Source organism: Triticum dicoccoides, chromosome 3A (assembly GCF_002162155.2).
Source record: "Triticum dicoccoides isolate Atlit2015 ecotype Zavitan chromosome 3A, WEW_v2.0, whole genome shotgun sequence".
Taxonomy (NCBI): Eukaryota; Viridiplantae; Streptophyta; class Magnoliopsida; order Poales; family Poaceae; genus Triticum; species Triticum dicoccoides.
This window is the reverse complement of record NC_041384.1, coordinates 243,616,594-243,633,914: the sequence shown is the minus strand read 5'-3', so window position 1 is coordinate 243,633,914 and position 17,321 is coordinate 243,616,594. Positions and strand designations below refer to the sequence as shown.

Genomic DNA, 17,321 nt, shown 5'->3' with positions numbered 1-17,321 from the left:
CATCACATCCAATGACTATAAAAGGTGAATGAGACTAAATTATACCTCATTTAGATGAGTTCTAGCAAAACTGATAAATTAACGAGCCGGAAATTTGAGAGATTGGAATTTTGAACAGTTTTGCTAAAGCACATCTAGATGTGCCATAAGTATTGCACATCTAAATCCTATATTATTGATCTTATGTTGAGATTCGTGTGGATATTTTTTTTTTTCTCTCTGTGCTTAATTCACTCACTTAGATGTGCAATAACTAAAGCACATCTAGATGTGTCCTACGTACACCCAATTTTGAAATCTGGCAATTAGAGGAGAAGCTCCTCCGAATTTGCCACCAACCCGCTCGTGTCTCCCCAAAATCGCGCCCCAGCCCCCAAACGGAAAACTCTCGAACCCGTAAAGGCTCCGCTTCTTCTCCAAGCTCCTCACCTCACCGCCAGCTTTGACCTCGCCGGCGTCCACCCAAATCCGCCTCGCCCCGCCCCGCCCATGGCTCAGACCACCCACTAGTTCTCGCCGCCTCCCCCATGACGTCCGAGCGCCCGCTTATCGACGCCGCCTCCGCGCACCCGCCGCCGCCGGCGTCGCAACTCCCGCCGTCGCAGCCGGAGCCTTCCGTTCGCGCTGACCACCTGGGCTTCTCCGTTGAGGTCCCGGACCCCTTCCGCCCCTCCCGACGCGACCAGCCCGACCCGTCGGCGTCGGAGCGGGAGCTCCACGAGGGGGGTGAGTACCGCGCCGTCGCCGTGGGGGAGCCATCGCCGGAGTTTGCCGGCAACGCTGTCCGGACGGCCAAGTACTCCGCGCTCACCTTCCTGCCGCGCAACCTGTTCGAGCAGTTCCGACGGCTGTCGTACGTCTACTTCCTCGCCATCACCGTGCTCAACCAGCTCCCCCAGGTCGCCGTCTTTGGCCGTGGCGCGTCTGTGCTCCCGCTGGCCTTCGTGCTCTTCGTCACCGCTGTGAAGGACGCCTACGAGGACATCCGCCGCCACCGCTCCGACCGCAGGGAGAACAACCGCCTCGCCGCCGTCCTCGCGCCACAAACCGCCGGCGAGTACCTCCCCAAGAAATGGAAGCACATACGCGTCGGGGACGTCGTGCGCGTCGCGTCCAACCAGACGCTCCCGGCCGACATGGTTCTGCTCGCCACTAGTGACCCCACTGGCCTCGCGCACGTCCAGACCGTCAATCTTGACGGGGAGACCAACCTCAAGACGAGGTATGCCAAGCAGGAGACGCAGTTGAGGTTCTCTCACGACGGCCACGTAGCTGGTATGCTGCATTGCGAGCGGCCCAACAGGAACATTTATGGGTTCCAGGCGAATTTGGAGATCGACGGCAATCGTGTCTCACTCGGACCGTCCAACATTGTGCTCCGTGGTTGTGAGCTCAAGAATACCACATGGGCTATAGGGGTCGTGGTTTATGCTGGAAAGGAGACTAAGGTCATGCTCAACAACTCGGGGCCGCCATCCAAGCGTAGCCGCTTGGAGACACAGTTGAATCGGGAGACAGTCATATTGTCCATTATGCTCATTGGGATGTGCATAACTGCATCTGTGCTCGCAGGGATTTGGCTCCTGAATCACCAGCGGGAGCTTGAGTTCACCCAATTCTTTAGAGAAAAGGATTACACAACCGGGAAGAACTACAATTACTATGGAATCGGAATGCAGATATTCGTTACATTCCTCATGGCCGTCATAGTGTATCAGGTCATCATTCCTATCTCGTTGTATATATCAATGGAGTTGGTACGACTTGGGCAAGCATATTTCATGGGCGCCGACAATGACTTGTATGACGAATCGTCAAGGTCCAGGTTCCAGTGCAGGGCTCTGAATATAAATGAGGATTTGGGGCAGATTAAGTATGTTTTCTCTGATAAGACAGGGACGCTGACAGAGAACAAGATGGAGTTCATGTGTGCATCCATTCACGGAGTTGATTACAGTTCTGGCAAACCTGCATGTGGGTCCTCAGTTGTAGGTACGATGACTTTAATTTATATTACTTGTTTGATGTTGCTGTTTCCTAATAAGACCTCTTATTTGCTGGTTTTGGTCAGTTGATGATCTTCTGTGGACACCAAAAATGGCAGTTAGGACTGACCCTCAGCTTTTGAAGTTATTGAACAATGACAGCTCAAATGAGGAAGCAAAGCTTGTCCTTGAATTCTTCCTTGCTCTTGCTGCCTGCAATACAATTGTGCCACTTGTCCTGGACACTAGAGATCCTAAACAAAAGTTGATTGATTATCAGGGTGAGTCCCCTGATGAGCAGGCACTAGCTTATGCTGCAGCAACTTATGGCATTGTGCTTGTTGAGCGAACATCTGGTTACGTAGTGATCGATGTCCTTGGTGACAGACAGAGGTAAGATAGCTCTCAACTTTCGCTTTGTGACCATTGTATTTGGCAATACTTCATGAGTGTGTTTTCGATAGAATTTAGTACCGGCTATCTAACTGAAATGCAAAATTTTGTGATATCAAAAGTTATTATGTGACTAGGAGTGGAGGGACACTATCCATGATCTCTTCATCTCTAGAAAACTATAAGCAGACATACTGCCTGTGTAGTCTCCTACAGTCTGAGGCAGCTGGTAGTTGGTAGCATCGGCTGCTCACCGGTGTCTACTACATCCCCGCGCTAAGGAACTCCATCATCAGCTTGGGACAGCTGGATGAGAACGGCTCACGCGTGCTGATTGAGCATGGGGTCCTACGCATCTGGGATCGCCAGGGTCGCCTTCTAGCCAAGGTACCCAGAGGTGGAAATCGACTCTACGTCCTTGATGTGCAGGTGGCACAACCGGTCTGTCTCACTGTCCGTCGGGACGACGAGGCGTGGCAATGGCATGAGCGCTTTGGGCATCTTCACTTCGAAGCCCTGAAGCGTCTAAGTGCCAAGGAGATGGTACGAGGCCTGCCATGCCTCGACCATGTGGAGCAGTTCTGCGACATCTGCGTACTGACGAAGCAGAGACGACTCCCCTTTCCCCAACAGGCGAGTTTTCGGGCCAAGGAGAAGCTGGAGCTCATGCACGGAGACTTGTGCGGCCCGGTGACGCCAGCCACACCAGGAGGTCGACGCTACTTCCTGCTGCTCGTCGACGATCTCTCTCGCTACATGTGGGTGATGATTCTCGGCAGCAAGGGAGAAGCGGCGGACGCCATCAGGCGCGCGCAGGCTGGTGTGGAGGCGGAGAGCGGCCGCAAATTGCGCGTCTTGCGCACTGACAACGGCGGCGAATTCACGGCGGCTGAATTCGCGTCGTACTGCGCCGATGAGGGCATCCAGTGCCACTACTCCACGCCGTACAGCCCGCAGCAAAACGGAGTCGTCGAGCGGCGCAACCAGACGGTTGTGGGGATGGCTCGGGCTCTCCTCAAGCAGCGAGGGATGCCGTCTGTTTTCTGGGGAGAGGCGGTGCTGACAGCCGTCTACATCCTCAACCGCTCGCCTACTAAGGCACTCGACGGCAGGACACCGTATGAGGTCTGGCATGGGCGGAAGCCGGCGGTCTCCCATTTGCGGGTCTTTGGCTGTCTTGTGTTCGCTAAGGAGCTTGGCCACATCGGCAAGCTCGACGACAGGAGCACTCCGGGAGTCTTCATCGGCTACGCGGAGGGCTCAAAGGCCTACCGCATCCTCGACTCAAAGACACAGCGTATGCGCACGGTGCTAGACGTCGTGTTCAACGAAGGGCGAGGGTGGCAATGGGACAAGGCGGTGGACGACGGCGCGACGCCGACGTATGATGACTTCATTGTCGAGTACGCTCACTTCAAGGAAGCCGGGGGAGCAAGTAGCTCCTCACCGCCGGGCACGTCTACCCCGGCCCCCAAAACTACATCGACTCCGGTGCCCGCTACGCCGACGGCACCACAACTGGCGACGCCGCATACTCCAGCCCCGGCGGTCACCACTCCGGGTTCGTCTTCATCAGCACCAGCTCACGCTGAGCACAACCCGATGAAGTTCGCTTCCCCGCTCACTCACGACGAGGAGCAGGTTGACGCGTGGTATGGAGGCGAACAACTGCGGTATCGCATGATGGATGACCTACTTGGCGACCAGCCGGTGCCGGGACTGATGCCACGTGACCTGGAGGCGCAGCTACAACTCGCGTGTGAGGACGACGAACCACGGTCCTTTGCAGAGGCCGAGAGAGATGCGGCATGGCGCGCCGCGATGCAGTTGGAGATGGATGCGGTCGAGCAAAACCGCACCTGGGAGCTCGCTGACCTCCCTCGTGGTCACCACGCAATCACCCTTAAGTGGGTGTTCAAGCTGAAGAGGGATGGAGCCGGCGCCATCATCAAGCACAAGGCTCGCCTGGTGGCCTGAGGCTTCTTGCAGCAGGAAGGAGTTGACTTCGACGACGCCTTCGCTCCAGTGGCACGGATGGAGTCCGTGCGACTTCTCCTTGCGCTAGCTGCCCAGGAGGGCTGGCGTGTCCATCACATGGATGTCAAGTCGGCATTCCTCAACGGTGACTTGAAGGAGGAAGTCTACGTGCATCAGCCACCGGGTTTTGCGATTCCCAGCCAGGAGGGCAAGGTACTCCGCCTGCGCAAGGCCCTCTATGGCCTACGGCAGGCACCTAGGGCGTGGAATGCCAAGCTGGACTCCACGCTGAAGAAGATGGGCTTCGAGCAAAGCCCGCATGAGGCCGCTGTCTACCGACGGGGCAGTGGAGGAAATGCCCTGTTGGTGGGCGTCTATGTTGACGACTTGGTGATCACCGGCACCAAAGATGCAGAGGTGGCGGCATTCAAGGAAGACATGAAGGCCACCTTCCAGATGAGTGATCTGGGGCTCCTCTCCTTCTATCTCGGGATTGAGGTGCACCAGGATCACTCCGGGATCGCGCTTCGACAGTCCGCCTACGCCAAGCGCATCGTTGAGCTAGCTGGGCTCACCGGCTGCCATCCAGCTCTCACTCCGATGGAGGAGAGGCTGAAACTGAGCCGCGACAGCACGACGGAGGAAGTGGATGCTACGCAGTACCGACGCCTTGTGGGGAGCCTTCGCTACCTCACCCACACACGGCCGGACCTAGCATTCTCCGTCGGCTATGTCAGTCGGTTCATGGAGCGACCGACGTCGGAACACCAGCAGGCAGTGAAGAGGATCATCCGCTACATAGCAGGGACCCTCGACCACGGCCTCCACTACCCTAGGTGTCCGGGGGCAGCACACTTCGTCGGGTACAGCGACAGCGACCACGCCGGCGACATCGACACCAGCAAGAGCACGAGCGGGATCCTCCTCTTCCTCGGCAAGTGTCTCGTGAGCTGGCAATCAGTCAAGGAGCAGGTGGTGGCCCTGTCTAGCTGTGAGGCTGAGTACATAGCGGCCTCCACCGCCTGCACTCAGGCGCTTTGGCTCGCTCGACTGCTTGGTGATCTTCTCGTTCAAGACACCAGGACGGTGCAGCTCCTGGTGGACAGCAAGTCCGCCCTGGCCCTGGCAAAGAACCCCGTGTTCCACGAACGGAGCAAGCACATCCGGCTGAGGTACCACTTCATCCGCAGCTGTGTGGAAGAAGGGAGCATCGAGGCGAGCTACATCAACACCAAGGTTCAGCTCGCAGACCTGCTCACCAAGCCTCTTGGGAGGGTCAAGTTCCTCGAGCTTTGCTCCAGGATCGGGATGATTCAACACTCCCACAAGACGACGTACAAGACTTAGGGGGAGAATGTTGGATAAGTCTGTGTACTAGGGTCGTTGTGGGGCTGCAGCACATGGTCCTTGTGGCAGTTAGGATAGAGTTCCTGACCATCAAGGACTGGCAATTAGGATAGCATCTTAGACTAGCATCTTAGTAGCATCTCAGCATATGCTTGGCTGGCTAGCAGCCTATAAGTATGTAACCCCAACCCCTCAGGTTGGTATGGCATTGTGTGAGAAATAAACCAACGAAAATTGTCCCAAACTCTCCTAGTGTCATCCACAACTATCAATGCTCAGGTTCAAAGGTCTAACAGATACATCCTAGCACTAACTTGATGCTAGATACATCCATTTGAGGGACAAGCTTTTTCGGACGGAGGGAGTATCTCATATCCTTTACGTGCCAGTTTTGATTCAATAGATCATTAGCACGCTTGGCTTACAGTTCTGATGTATCCTGCCGGTATGTAATGTGCAGATTTGATATATTAGGACTTCATGAGTTTGATAGTGATCGTAAGAGGATGTCTGTCATTGTCGGCTGCCCTGATAAGACTGTTAAGTTATATGTCAAAGGTGCAGACAGTTCAATGTTTGGAATTATCAACAAATCATTAGAGCTGGACAATGTTCGTGCTACAGAGGCACATCTCCACAAATATTCATCACTTGGCCTAAGAACTCTTGTTGTTGGTATGCGTTAATTGAGTCAACCTGAATTTGAGGAGTGGCAGTTGGCATATGAGAAGGCTAGCACAGCAGTACTTGGCAGGGGAAATTTACTCCGATCAATTGCAGCCAACGTAGAGTGCAATATCCACATATTGGTGGCCTCTGGGATTGAAGATAAGCTTCAAGATGGGGTACCAGAAGCAATAGAATCTCTTCGGCAAGCAGGCATGAAAGTTTGGATTTTAACAGGGGATAAGCAGGAGACAGCAATTTCTATTGGCTACTCTTGTAAGCTGCTGACGAATGACATGACACAAATTGTGATAAATAACAATTCTAAGGAGTCTTGCAAGAAAAGTCTCGAGGAAGCACTTGCAAGAACTAAGGAGCACAGAGTTGCTTTGTCAATTGGCTCACCGTATCCAGTGTTAGCATCAGAATCTTCTGGTACAGTTCTTGCTTTGATTGTGGACGGTAACAGCCTTGTTTACATACTTGAGACAGAGTTGCAAGAAGAGGTACTCCCTCCTTTTTTCTTTAGTCTGCGTATTAGCTTTGGTCAAAGTCAAGCTTTGTAAACTTTGACAAAGTTTATAAACAAAGATATTAACATGTACAATAACAAATCAATAACATTAGATTCATTATTGAATGTACTTTCACATCATTTTGATTTTTTATGATAAATATTTTTATTTTTTTCTATAAACTTGGTCAAACTTTACGAAGTTTGACTTCAGTCAAACCTAATATGCATGTGTCCATATGTAGTTCTATCAAATGCTGTACAAATTTTCTTTTGTCCTTCTGTGTGATAAGACCATCTTATAAAGATGCCATAACTGACACATGGTCTGTCTTATTCTGTTGTGATAGCTTTTCAAAGTAGCAACAGAATGTAGTGTTGTCTTATGTTGTCGAGTGGCTCCTCTACAAAAGGCAGGCATAGTTGCACTTATCAAAAACAGGACAGATGATATGACCTTAGCAATTGGTGATGGTATACCCTCCTGCTTCCTCTATTATGTTCCATTTTTATTTAGGAGACAACGTGTGCATTATTAATACTGTTTACTTAACCTGTGACATTCAGGAGCAAATGATGTTTCAATGATCCAAATGGCTGATGTTGGGGTTGGTATCAGTGGCCAAGAAGGAGGACAAGCTGTTATGGCATCAGATTTTTCTATGGGACAATTCAGATTCTTGGTTCCTCTTCTATTAGTTCATGGTCACTGGAATTATCAAAGGATGGGTTACATGATCCTTTACAACTTCTACAAGAATGCCACATTTGTCTTGGTTCTTTTCTGGTAAGGTTTTTTTAGAGGGGATAAATACTTCATTACTTGGGAAAATGTTACTACTGGTTTTGGTCAGAAAACAACTTGGCGGCTATTGAAATCATCTATATCATTAATCTAATCTGGAAAATGTGGCGACCTATAATTTTCTAGTGTTACATATAAGATGTGTACCTTGGCATTATAAATTTATGACCATATATTTTTTTGCGGTGATATGATAATAATTTTATGGTCAGAAATTATGACCATAATTTTTTGTTATAGTCGGTTGAATTATTCAAAAAGTATGTTATGGAGCACCTCTTTATTTTCCTATTTTTTGCATGGATAGTAAAAAAAATATAGCCCCCAAAAATAATGCTTATGATGTAATCTCAGGTATGTGCTTTATACATCATTCACTTTGACGACTGCTATCACCGAATGGAGTAGTCTCCTGTATACTGTGCTTTATACATCCCTTCCAACAATTGTTGTTGGTATTCTTGACAAGGATCTTAGCAAGTCAACACTGCTAGCTTACCCAAAGCTTTATGGATCTGGCCAACGGGATGAGAAGTATAATTTGAATTTGTTTGTCCTCAATATGCTTGAAGCACTTTGGCAGAGTTTGGTTGTGTTCTACATACCGTATTTTGCATATCGACAAAGTACTATAGGCATGTCTAGTCTTGGAGATTTGTGGGCACTTGCATCAGTCATCGTTGTAAATATGCAATTGGCCATGGACATCATTCGGTGGAATTGGATTATACATGCGTTCGTATGGGGGACGATAGCAGCAACAGTGATTTGTCTATTTGTGATAGATTCGATATGGGTTCTTCCTGGTTATGGGTAAGTGCTTCATCTCCCACATCTTATTACCGATGCCATTATTTTTGTATTCCATGCAATAGCTGTGAAGTTGACAAAAAAGATGCAGTAGTCTTTAAAACCTTTAAAGGTATTCTGACTGTTTTCTCCATCGGACATATTGATTGCAAGTTTCCTGCAACATGTGTTTGTTTTATAAGAGATGAGTTCTCCGAAGAAACGAAATAAACCTTGAGCTGTTATAATTGCAATTGGGAGGCCGAGCTTGTGATATGTAGTTTCTGCTTCAAGATGTCCCTTGTGATAATAAATCAACAGGCAGCATCTCACCCGTGCGCATGGCCCTTGCTCTTTTGTTTCATTCCAGCATAACATTTTGTTTATTTCCTTTGCACTATAATTCTTTTAGAATACATAGATTAAACGCTGTCTTTTTCCTTGCAAGCATCTCTGGGCTTCTTACAAGTAAAATGAGCTATTTGCCCATGTTTTCTTGAGTAGGATTTCTGATAAGTGCAACACCTGTTGCTCTTGTTTATGATTATCTATAATAGATGCAACCAACTGACACCAAACACTAATTTCAGGGCCATCTATCACATAATGGGGCAAGGCTTGTTTTGGTTACTGCTGCTTATCATTGTTGTCACAGCAATGATCCCACATTTTGCAATCAAGGCTTTCACGGAGCATTTTGTTCCCAGTGATATTCAAATCGGCCGAGAAATAGAGAAGTTTGAGGCTTTAAATCAGGTGAATCGTTCGGAAATTCCAATGCGAACGTTTTCATGACCCTTGCAGGGGAATTGCATATAGCATTACTGTTCTTATATTCTGTTCCGTTTGTTCGTTTCTGCCCTTTCGGTGTGTATACGGGCCATTCATTTGTTAACGGCAATAGATTTAGTCTCCAGGGTGTGTGTGTGTGTATGTATTCTATCTAACATTCACCGAAAAGGAAATAGAAATTGTTGACGACCAAGAATTTGTGCCCTGGTGTGTGGTGTCCACCATCAGTCATAAGGTGAATGGGTGAATACTGTGATGTATATTATCACTTATTCTTCTATCTGAAATATGTATTGTTGCTCATATGTTTTGTGCCATTGTTGCTCGTACTGGTCTAACCCTTTTTTTATAAACGCACTTAGATATGTTGAGCATACAATGGGCACATGAGCACCTATGGTTCACATCACATACTATATTCAGATTTGTCTACATCAAACAAAGTTGGTTCCATTTCGGTTCCTGAATTAAGCATTTGGCGAAGGTTAGCATAACAATCATTTCATAAACTTGAGAACATGTTAGCTACATACAAACATCAGAGCATCAATCCTCCTAAAACGGAAGAGAACATCATAATTAACATTTTGGCTTCATCAATGTAAGGGCTATAGGTCTCATGCTTGCAGATGGAGCATGCTCTGAATTCCAGCAGACCATAGTTCTCTATGTTTCGCTGACCATTTCGATGAACCATGCCACTTTCCAAACTTGACCAGTGCTTAGAAAACTCGCTGCATGTTTTACATAAATATACTCCCTGAAGAAGCAGAAACATCTGACCAACCTACACAATGGCTGAACAAAAAGTTGAGCACTGGTAGATCTTTAATTGATTTGAGTTGGCTGTAGGAGTGCTTGCAGTCTAGGAACATATAAACTCAAGACGATGCCCTGCAAAAAACACTGACCATACTGGGCATATCCCCCAACAACATTCATTGGTGGCTGATGGCATTGGTTAGAAACAAAAGATCAAGCTTCTCAAGTCCTCTCCTGAAACGACTGAGAGCGCAAAAAGGCCGCTGGATTGGCCTGCAGAGCCTGTGGAGATTCTGGTGTCTTGTCATTTTTTAGAACCTTCATCTGTAAAGGCTCAAACAAGCCTTTCTCATCAGGTTTGATGCCTAGAGTATCCCGGACCGAACTCTTTGTGGCCTCAGCTGGGTCATCAATTCTTAGAGTTTTAGGGACCTGTACGTTGTTTTCCCTATTCTCTTCTTGCAGGTCTGATTCTCTTGAATGCTTTCCAAGTGTAGGAGAATTGTCCTCTGAGCATGTGATTTTGTTTGGAGGGCCATTATTTCCAGGACATGGTGAACTCCACATTCCATTAGGCCAACCAGGAATGCAGCTCCAAAGTGGTGGTGGCATCATAGGAAAGGGAACAACAGGCGTGCAAATTCCTGGAGCTGCCATCATCAATGGAGGCGCCCACGGCGGCAGACCGTGCTTCACATTTTCCAACCCTTGAATGGGCTCTGTTGAGCACTGAGCAGCTGCCATGACAGCAATACTGTTCCATCCAGGACTCCAGGGAAACACCAAAGCAGGTCCGTGAGGGTGAGGCAATGTGATGCCATTATAGTATCCTAACACATTGCTTGGTTCTTTTTTAACTGCGCTATCCGGCGTCTGATTTTCTGAGCAACCCGACACTGTCGCTGGAGATGGACATGATTGTTCTTCGCTATTATCACCAGAGGCCAAGGCAACAAGGTGAGTATCCTTCTGTTCTTCAATATTATGGATTGAGGACATAGGCTTACAAACTGGCACTTGAGATCCGAACTCCTTTACTGTTTTATTTTCTTTAATTGGCCCTGGAAGAACCTGCGGTAAAAGTGGAAGAGCTAGATGGTGGATCTCATTGGAAACATCTCCAGGAGCAGCTATGTTAGCATCACACGACATCATAGCATGGCGGAAGTGAGAGGCATGCTTATTTCTGCGTCTTCCAGAACCTACAGGGACATTCCTAATATTTCCACCAGCGGTCCAATACCTCTGGCAATTCCTGCAGAAGTGCCTAGGCTGGCTAACATTGTAATTGTTGAAGTAGCAGAACTTTGTTTCCATGCTATTGCAGCGAGGGCATGGCACGATTATATCAGGCTTCTTGAGTACCTTGTCTTGGCCAGATCCATCAGACCCAGTTTTAATCTCCTCAGATTTGAAACCAGTTCTCACTTCCACCCCATGTTTGCTGATAGCTTGATCATTCTGCTCTCTATTCTTGGAACAGAAAGGAGTTGCTTCGACATTCAAAAGCTTGTTTGAGACACAAGGCATGACATCATTGCTGTTTGCATCATTTCCAAGCTTGGTGACAACCTGAAAAATATTATTTAACATGCATGAAATAGATAATTCAAATTGGTATACCATAATTTTTATAGTGCCGACAGAGAGAATGCAAAATTGAGCATAGTTCATGTTGAGTTAGCTACAAAAATAGGCAATAAGAAGTTAAAGTTTTACAAAAAATCAATGCTGATCAGGTTACTGTTAAAATATGGCATACTGGAAACAATGCAGACACCGCTGGCATAAGAGAGTATGAGACTACGGAAGATTTTATCATAGCAGCTGCTAAAATTATGTGATGTCATAACATCTACTTGATATCATAGCTGATTTAAACAAGCAACACATTATTCAGTCATGTACAATATAGTTTCATGTTTATCCATGAATTCCATGCCTCACTATGTTTGTTCATGTTCAGGTGTTAAGCGTTGACTCATATCACCAATAATTTCCCCCGTGTACTGCCCCTTTCTTTATAATATTCAGTTGTCCGTTTCTCTGTTATACTTGCAATCGTGGAACTCTTTCATACTTGGGGTTAAGAACTACCTTTCAAGGAACCAGGGGTGTTACTGGAGGAATTGTAAGGCACTTCTGTTTCACGATAAAGCACTAATCCAAGGTGGTACTACCATGGTGCAAGGGTACCCAGCTCTTCTTTTGCAAAAGAGTATATTGAGTTTGTATGTAGTATAAATTTGCACGGCAAGTGTTTTTGGGAGATTTTTATCAGTCTTCACTGCACAATGGGCCAACGAAAAGCTCCTCCGGTAAGTCCTTGACCCCATCACGGTCCCTATCTATATATCATTTCCCTTTTTGCACAACTGCCTAAATAGTAAATACTAGCAACACACTATACTTGTTTTAACAAAAAAAAATCTATGTACAGGGGCAAGATAGAGCTGGTCAATGTATACTCCATATGCAGTAATTTCTTAAAATAACCCTTTGTAACAATCAGACAAAATTATGGATCCGAACTGCAGTAATTTCTTATAGGAACCTTCAAAGAGCTAGTAAAAAATAATAAATCAAACAACGATCTTCAAAATCCTGGCTCTGCCATGGACTAGATTAAGAGCTGGAGCTACTTATGACAAAAGTACCAGAACCATTGACTACTTTGCATGTATTTACCTATAACACGATATGCACATGAGTAGGCTTGGCATTTCCACGTAGGTTGCAAAATCATTTGGTGTAATTAGTTTGGTATTTGATATCGGTTAAAATGGACATATAATATTACATGATTCGCTTGAAGCTATGTTGATCAGTATCTATGACAGATGTGTTGAATTAAATAATAATTACAACTGGTTGGCATAGCTTTGGTTCTATCATGAAGCATAAATGAATTTCATGAGCACCGGTTTTGACACTCCAAAGACAAGACATAAACTGATTTTGGAGGTCCATAGCAAAACTGTTTGCAAACCAAGCTTCCCTCTAGTTCAACATTAGAGTAGAAGCAATGTTTTTCTACAACTGCAATTATTGTTTCCTAAAATTCAGCTCCGATCTAGAAAACACAAGCCAAACGGGATAACTTCACAATATGCCGCTTCATAAAAAAAATAGAATACGGGGTCCAACTCCCTGTTTTTTTGTGAAACTCTTCAAGGGGTGCTCCAAAAAACTCCAAAAGCTGAAGTTGTGGAAAAATTACCCACCACTGCCACCAGTAGGTGGATACCCTTTCGTTTCTCCTCACGTCAGCCAATCAAATAGATCCTTTTTCACCAAATTCCCATTCTTGAAGCTAGAGTTAACTGGAAGCCAAACATTCTCTTTGGTCTCTTTGGTGGAGCTGCAACTCCTGTATGAAACTGCTCCAAAGTGGATTTAGTGAAGTAAAACTGATTTTCGTGGAGCAGAGCAGTACCAAACAGGCCCTAAGCATTTAGATTCTATTGGGCTTTCGTAGCCACCGGGCAAAATACCGGCTTAGTCTTACTAATAAAGATGAATTTTATCTTAACAATCTCAGTGCAAACGGATTTGATCAAAGAAGTTGAAGTTCCATTTTTCATTTGGCAAGAAAAGGCTAAATAAAATCCTTATGGACATAGGGATTTATTTAACCGTTTCCTTTCTCGATAGAGAACTGTTTCCTTTTAGTACACCTTTTCAAGATGGAGACTATCAAGGACAAGCAGGCTGGTAGCACATACCAATCCAAGGCACTGCTGTCTACATCTTGTCAAATCAAGAAGGCCCTCGGTAGTGTAGGACACAAAGATAGCATGAAATTAATTGCATGAACCCTAGTTAGGAAGACCAAGAAACGTAATTGAATGGTGGAGACAAACATAATTAACAGGTGGGTTATTGGGAGGGGAAGACGGAGCTGCAATGCCACCTTTCCAAAAAAAAAACGAAGCTGCAACCGCAAAGACCTAACAAAACCAGCCGCACAATTGACAGCACAAAAGCCGCCAAGAAAGAAGAGCGCATCACATCGGCAATTGAAAGGAACCGGAGAAGTCCCCCGCCCCGTCCAAGGAAAAGGAAGATTCCCAACTAACCTCGGCCGCGGCGTCGAGGAGCGGGATGGTGCGGCCGAAGAGCTTAATGGCGGCGTCCCCCCGGTCCCTAAGCGCGGCCATGGCGGCGTCCCGATCTTGGGTGGTGGGTGTATGGCATGTCACTGGGCCTGGGGCTGGGTCAGGCGGGTTGGAGTAGGCGGTGAGCGAGCTGGAGCCGGAAGTCCCACAAATAATTGTGCGTGGATGGGCGAGCCAAAAGTGCAGCCTAGCCTAGGCCTACTTTTGGGGCTTTTGCACCGGGGCAGCCGGTAAAAGTCACAAAGGCAATGCACTCACGCAAAAGATTATCTACTTTCTTTCTTCCAATGAATCACGCACACGATTATCCTAACCCGAGCAAGTCCATTTGGTTATTAGTACTAACCCTGTTTTGAGTCTCTAATTTTGGCTTTTGGGCAGGGGCCTGAGTAAGGATTTTCCTTTTCTGTTCTCTTTTCATGTACTCCTATGCAATAAACTAGTATTGGTTCTGGACTTATTGGTCAGGTACGAGGCCTAGGCATGAGAGAAAATATTCTCCGCTACTGTGGATGCGGTAAGAAATTTTTGCAACTAGTCCTACCACTGAGGCTGAGCACCGAGATATTGGTTGCTGAAACAGTGAACGTGATCTCTGGCGCACACGCACAGCACAGAGGAGCAGTGACCGGGTGCACCCGGTTGCGCGCCAACCATCGCTGGTGGCAGATCCACGTCAGCCGCCGCTTTTTGCGAGCCGATGCAGCTGCAGCTGCAGCGGCAGCTCGTCGCTTTTGCGCAAGAACGCTGCTACACAGACGACAAACGGCGGACGATTTGCAGACGATGTAGCACATCAAGCCGCTCATGTGTAAAGCAAAACTAAACAACACCGTTCGATCCAACATCGTCCAGTGTTCGGCCGGAGTACTGTCGTCTGTATAGTAGTTTCGTTTGCGCAAATGCAGTGTGCCCCACTTGGACAAAGCGCTTCCTCGTTTTTTTTATCAAAAATCAATTCTATTTTACTCCTGGTGGTGTTCTACCCTTTCCAGAAGGTTCTGTGTTGCACCCTCTTGGTTCGGGTTATAATAAAATTCACTAGTGACATTTGATCGAAGAAAGTGACAACGCAATCAGTGAAAAATAATCGTGTTCGAAGCCTAAAACGATAGGCGACCGAACGAATACCCGTGCAAGCACAAGCTAGGCATATAACAAAACCACGTTTTTTTTTCAGGGAACAAGATTGCCCTAGCACTCAACGAAAGAATATGATTACAGCCGCCGTTATTAAGAAAAAGACTCCGTTTCTGGCCTCGCTTAAGTGTAGCGGTGCTTGTGTTGAGCGTGCGGGTGGGCACCCTCACTGCCACATGAGAGCATGAGCATCGTTAATACTTTCTCTGTTCTTATTTACTCTGCATATTATGTTTGATTGAAGTCAAATTTTATAAAATTTGACCAAATTTATAGAAGAAATATAGACATTTACAATAGCAAATCTATATGATGTGAAAGTATATTTAATAGTGAATCTAGTGGTATTGATTTGTTATTGTATATGTTATTATTTCTGTCTATAAACTTTGTCAAAGTTTACAAAGTTTGACTTTGAGCAAAGCTAAAATGCGAAGTAAATAAAAATAGGGAGTAATATAGCCAGCGGTTAGCTATATAGATGTGTCATGTCACCAAGAGTTAGCATTATTAATTACTCATACAATAGAGTTGGCTACAAGTTCACAACCTTTTCTCACTTTAGCTTTATCTTTTTCTTCTCATTAAATGCTTTACCAAGGAGCATGCGTAGAGGCTGGCTCTTGTATAAGAGCCAATTTCTTTACTTTTTCATTGTCTCTATCTTTCACATAGGCAAAAACGTCATGTAAGCGGGCTTATATCCCACTATTATAAGAGCATCTCCAGCCGCGCCCACAAAAGGCCCACCAAGGCTATTTTTTGCGCTGGCGCCGAGAAATCGGCCCAGTCACGTCCCCAGGATCTCGATTATCGCCGGTTTGGGGCGAAATAACAGCCGGCGTACCCGAGCCGAACCCAAGCCCCCAGGGGGCGCCTGGGAGCATCGGAAGAAGCGAAAAGGCGCGCGGGTCCGCTCTGTCGGCGAGACAAAGAACTTTTCCCGCCGATCACCCCGCTTTCCCCCCTCCGTTTCCCTCCATCTCCCCCTTCTCCCGCCTTCTCCCGCCATTCTCCTCCCTCTCCCCTCCATTTGGCCGCCATGCCGCCGAAGAAGTACGACGCCCCTCGCGCCGCCACCGATGCCAGCGCTGCCCAGCCGAAGCAGAGAAAGCAGAGGGCGCTGCTGTCCAAGCCCCCAGGCATGTCAAACGCCGACTGGAAGGTAGAGGTTCAGCGCTGGGAGGCTGTCACCACCGACCGGCGGAACAGGCTCAACGCCAAGAAGACTCGAGATAGGGCGGCCCTGGCGGCAGCGGTTGCCTTGGCCGAGCAGGAGGATCGCACGGCGGAACAGGCCGAGGTGTCTCGTGCAGGGATGATGAATCCGCCCGACGGCCACGGCCCGCACGCCTAGAGCCAGCAGGGCGTCGGGTCGCCGGCTGGATTCCCGGTGTCTCCCTAGGGCTGTGCGCCCTCGCCTGGCGACGCGCACAATGGGTTCAACCCCAATGTCACCTTTCCACATGGCCAGCCCCGCCCAGTGCATGCCCTCGCCCGCATTCGCCGGCGTCCAGTACCCCCGTACACCTACTCCCCACTGGCTTACTGATGTAGGGTGGCACCCTAGATGGCCAAGCTTTCACGAAAGGAGCGGATCCCGCGAAGAACACGAAGAACACGAGGGGAAATACGAGGGGAAACACGAGAGAATCACTCAAACCAACAAAAACGATCACACATATGCTAGATCCAAGTACACATAGAGATCACTCGGTCCAAATCCAACAAGGGACGATACATAGGATAACCGGTTCTTCTCCGAAAGGAGGTCTTGAGGTCTTCCCGTTAGGGGTCTTGAATCCAAGTGGATCTTCTCCGAAGAGGTGTCGGTCCCTCGCGATGGAGTAGATCCAGATGGATGAGCGAAGCTCTATCTCACATATGAGCTAACACAACGCTGACCCTAGAAAGAGGGAGGAGGAGGAGTATATATAGTCTAAGTGGGCGAAGGGGTACACAGGCCTTGGGCCCTTACACTGTGCACAGACAGGGGAGGCCGGATGTCCGGGCGTCGGGCCAGATGTTCGGGC

At 47.6% G+C, this 17,321-nt stretch overlaps 1 protein-coding gene and 1 pseudogene across 2 annotated transcripts; one reads left to right on the top strand and one right to left on the bottom strand.

The window, feature by feature from the left end:
* Positions 1-359: 359 nt before the first annotated feature.
* On the top strand, positions 360-8,504 carry LOC119267999 (annotated as a pseudogene).
* A 1,188-nt stretch (positions 8,505-9,692) lies between these two features.
* Positions 9,693-14,289, bottom strand: LOC119267998 (cyclic dof factor 3-like). Of its 2 annotated transcripts, none has more exons than XM_037549473.1 (2): positions 14,110-14,289; positions 9,693-11,602 (listed from the first exon to the last, which is right to left on the bottom strand). In XM_037549473.1, the coding sequence occupies exons 1-2, from the start codon at positions 14,188-14,190 to the stop codon at positions 10,253-10,255; spliced, it is 1,431 nt and encodes a 476-aa protein (XP_037405370.1). In that variant the 5' UTR covers positions 14,191-14,289; the 3' UTR covers positions 9,693-10,252. The 2 variants fall into 2 exon arrangements, with proteins under 2 accessions (XP_037405370.1, XP_037405371.1); XM_037549474.1 differs by lacking the exon at positions 14,110-14,289 and adding an exon at positions 13,255-14,088.
* Positions 14,290-17,321: the final 3,032 nt, after the last annotated feature.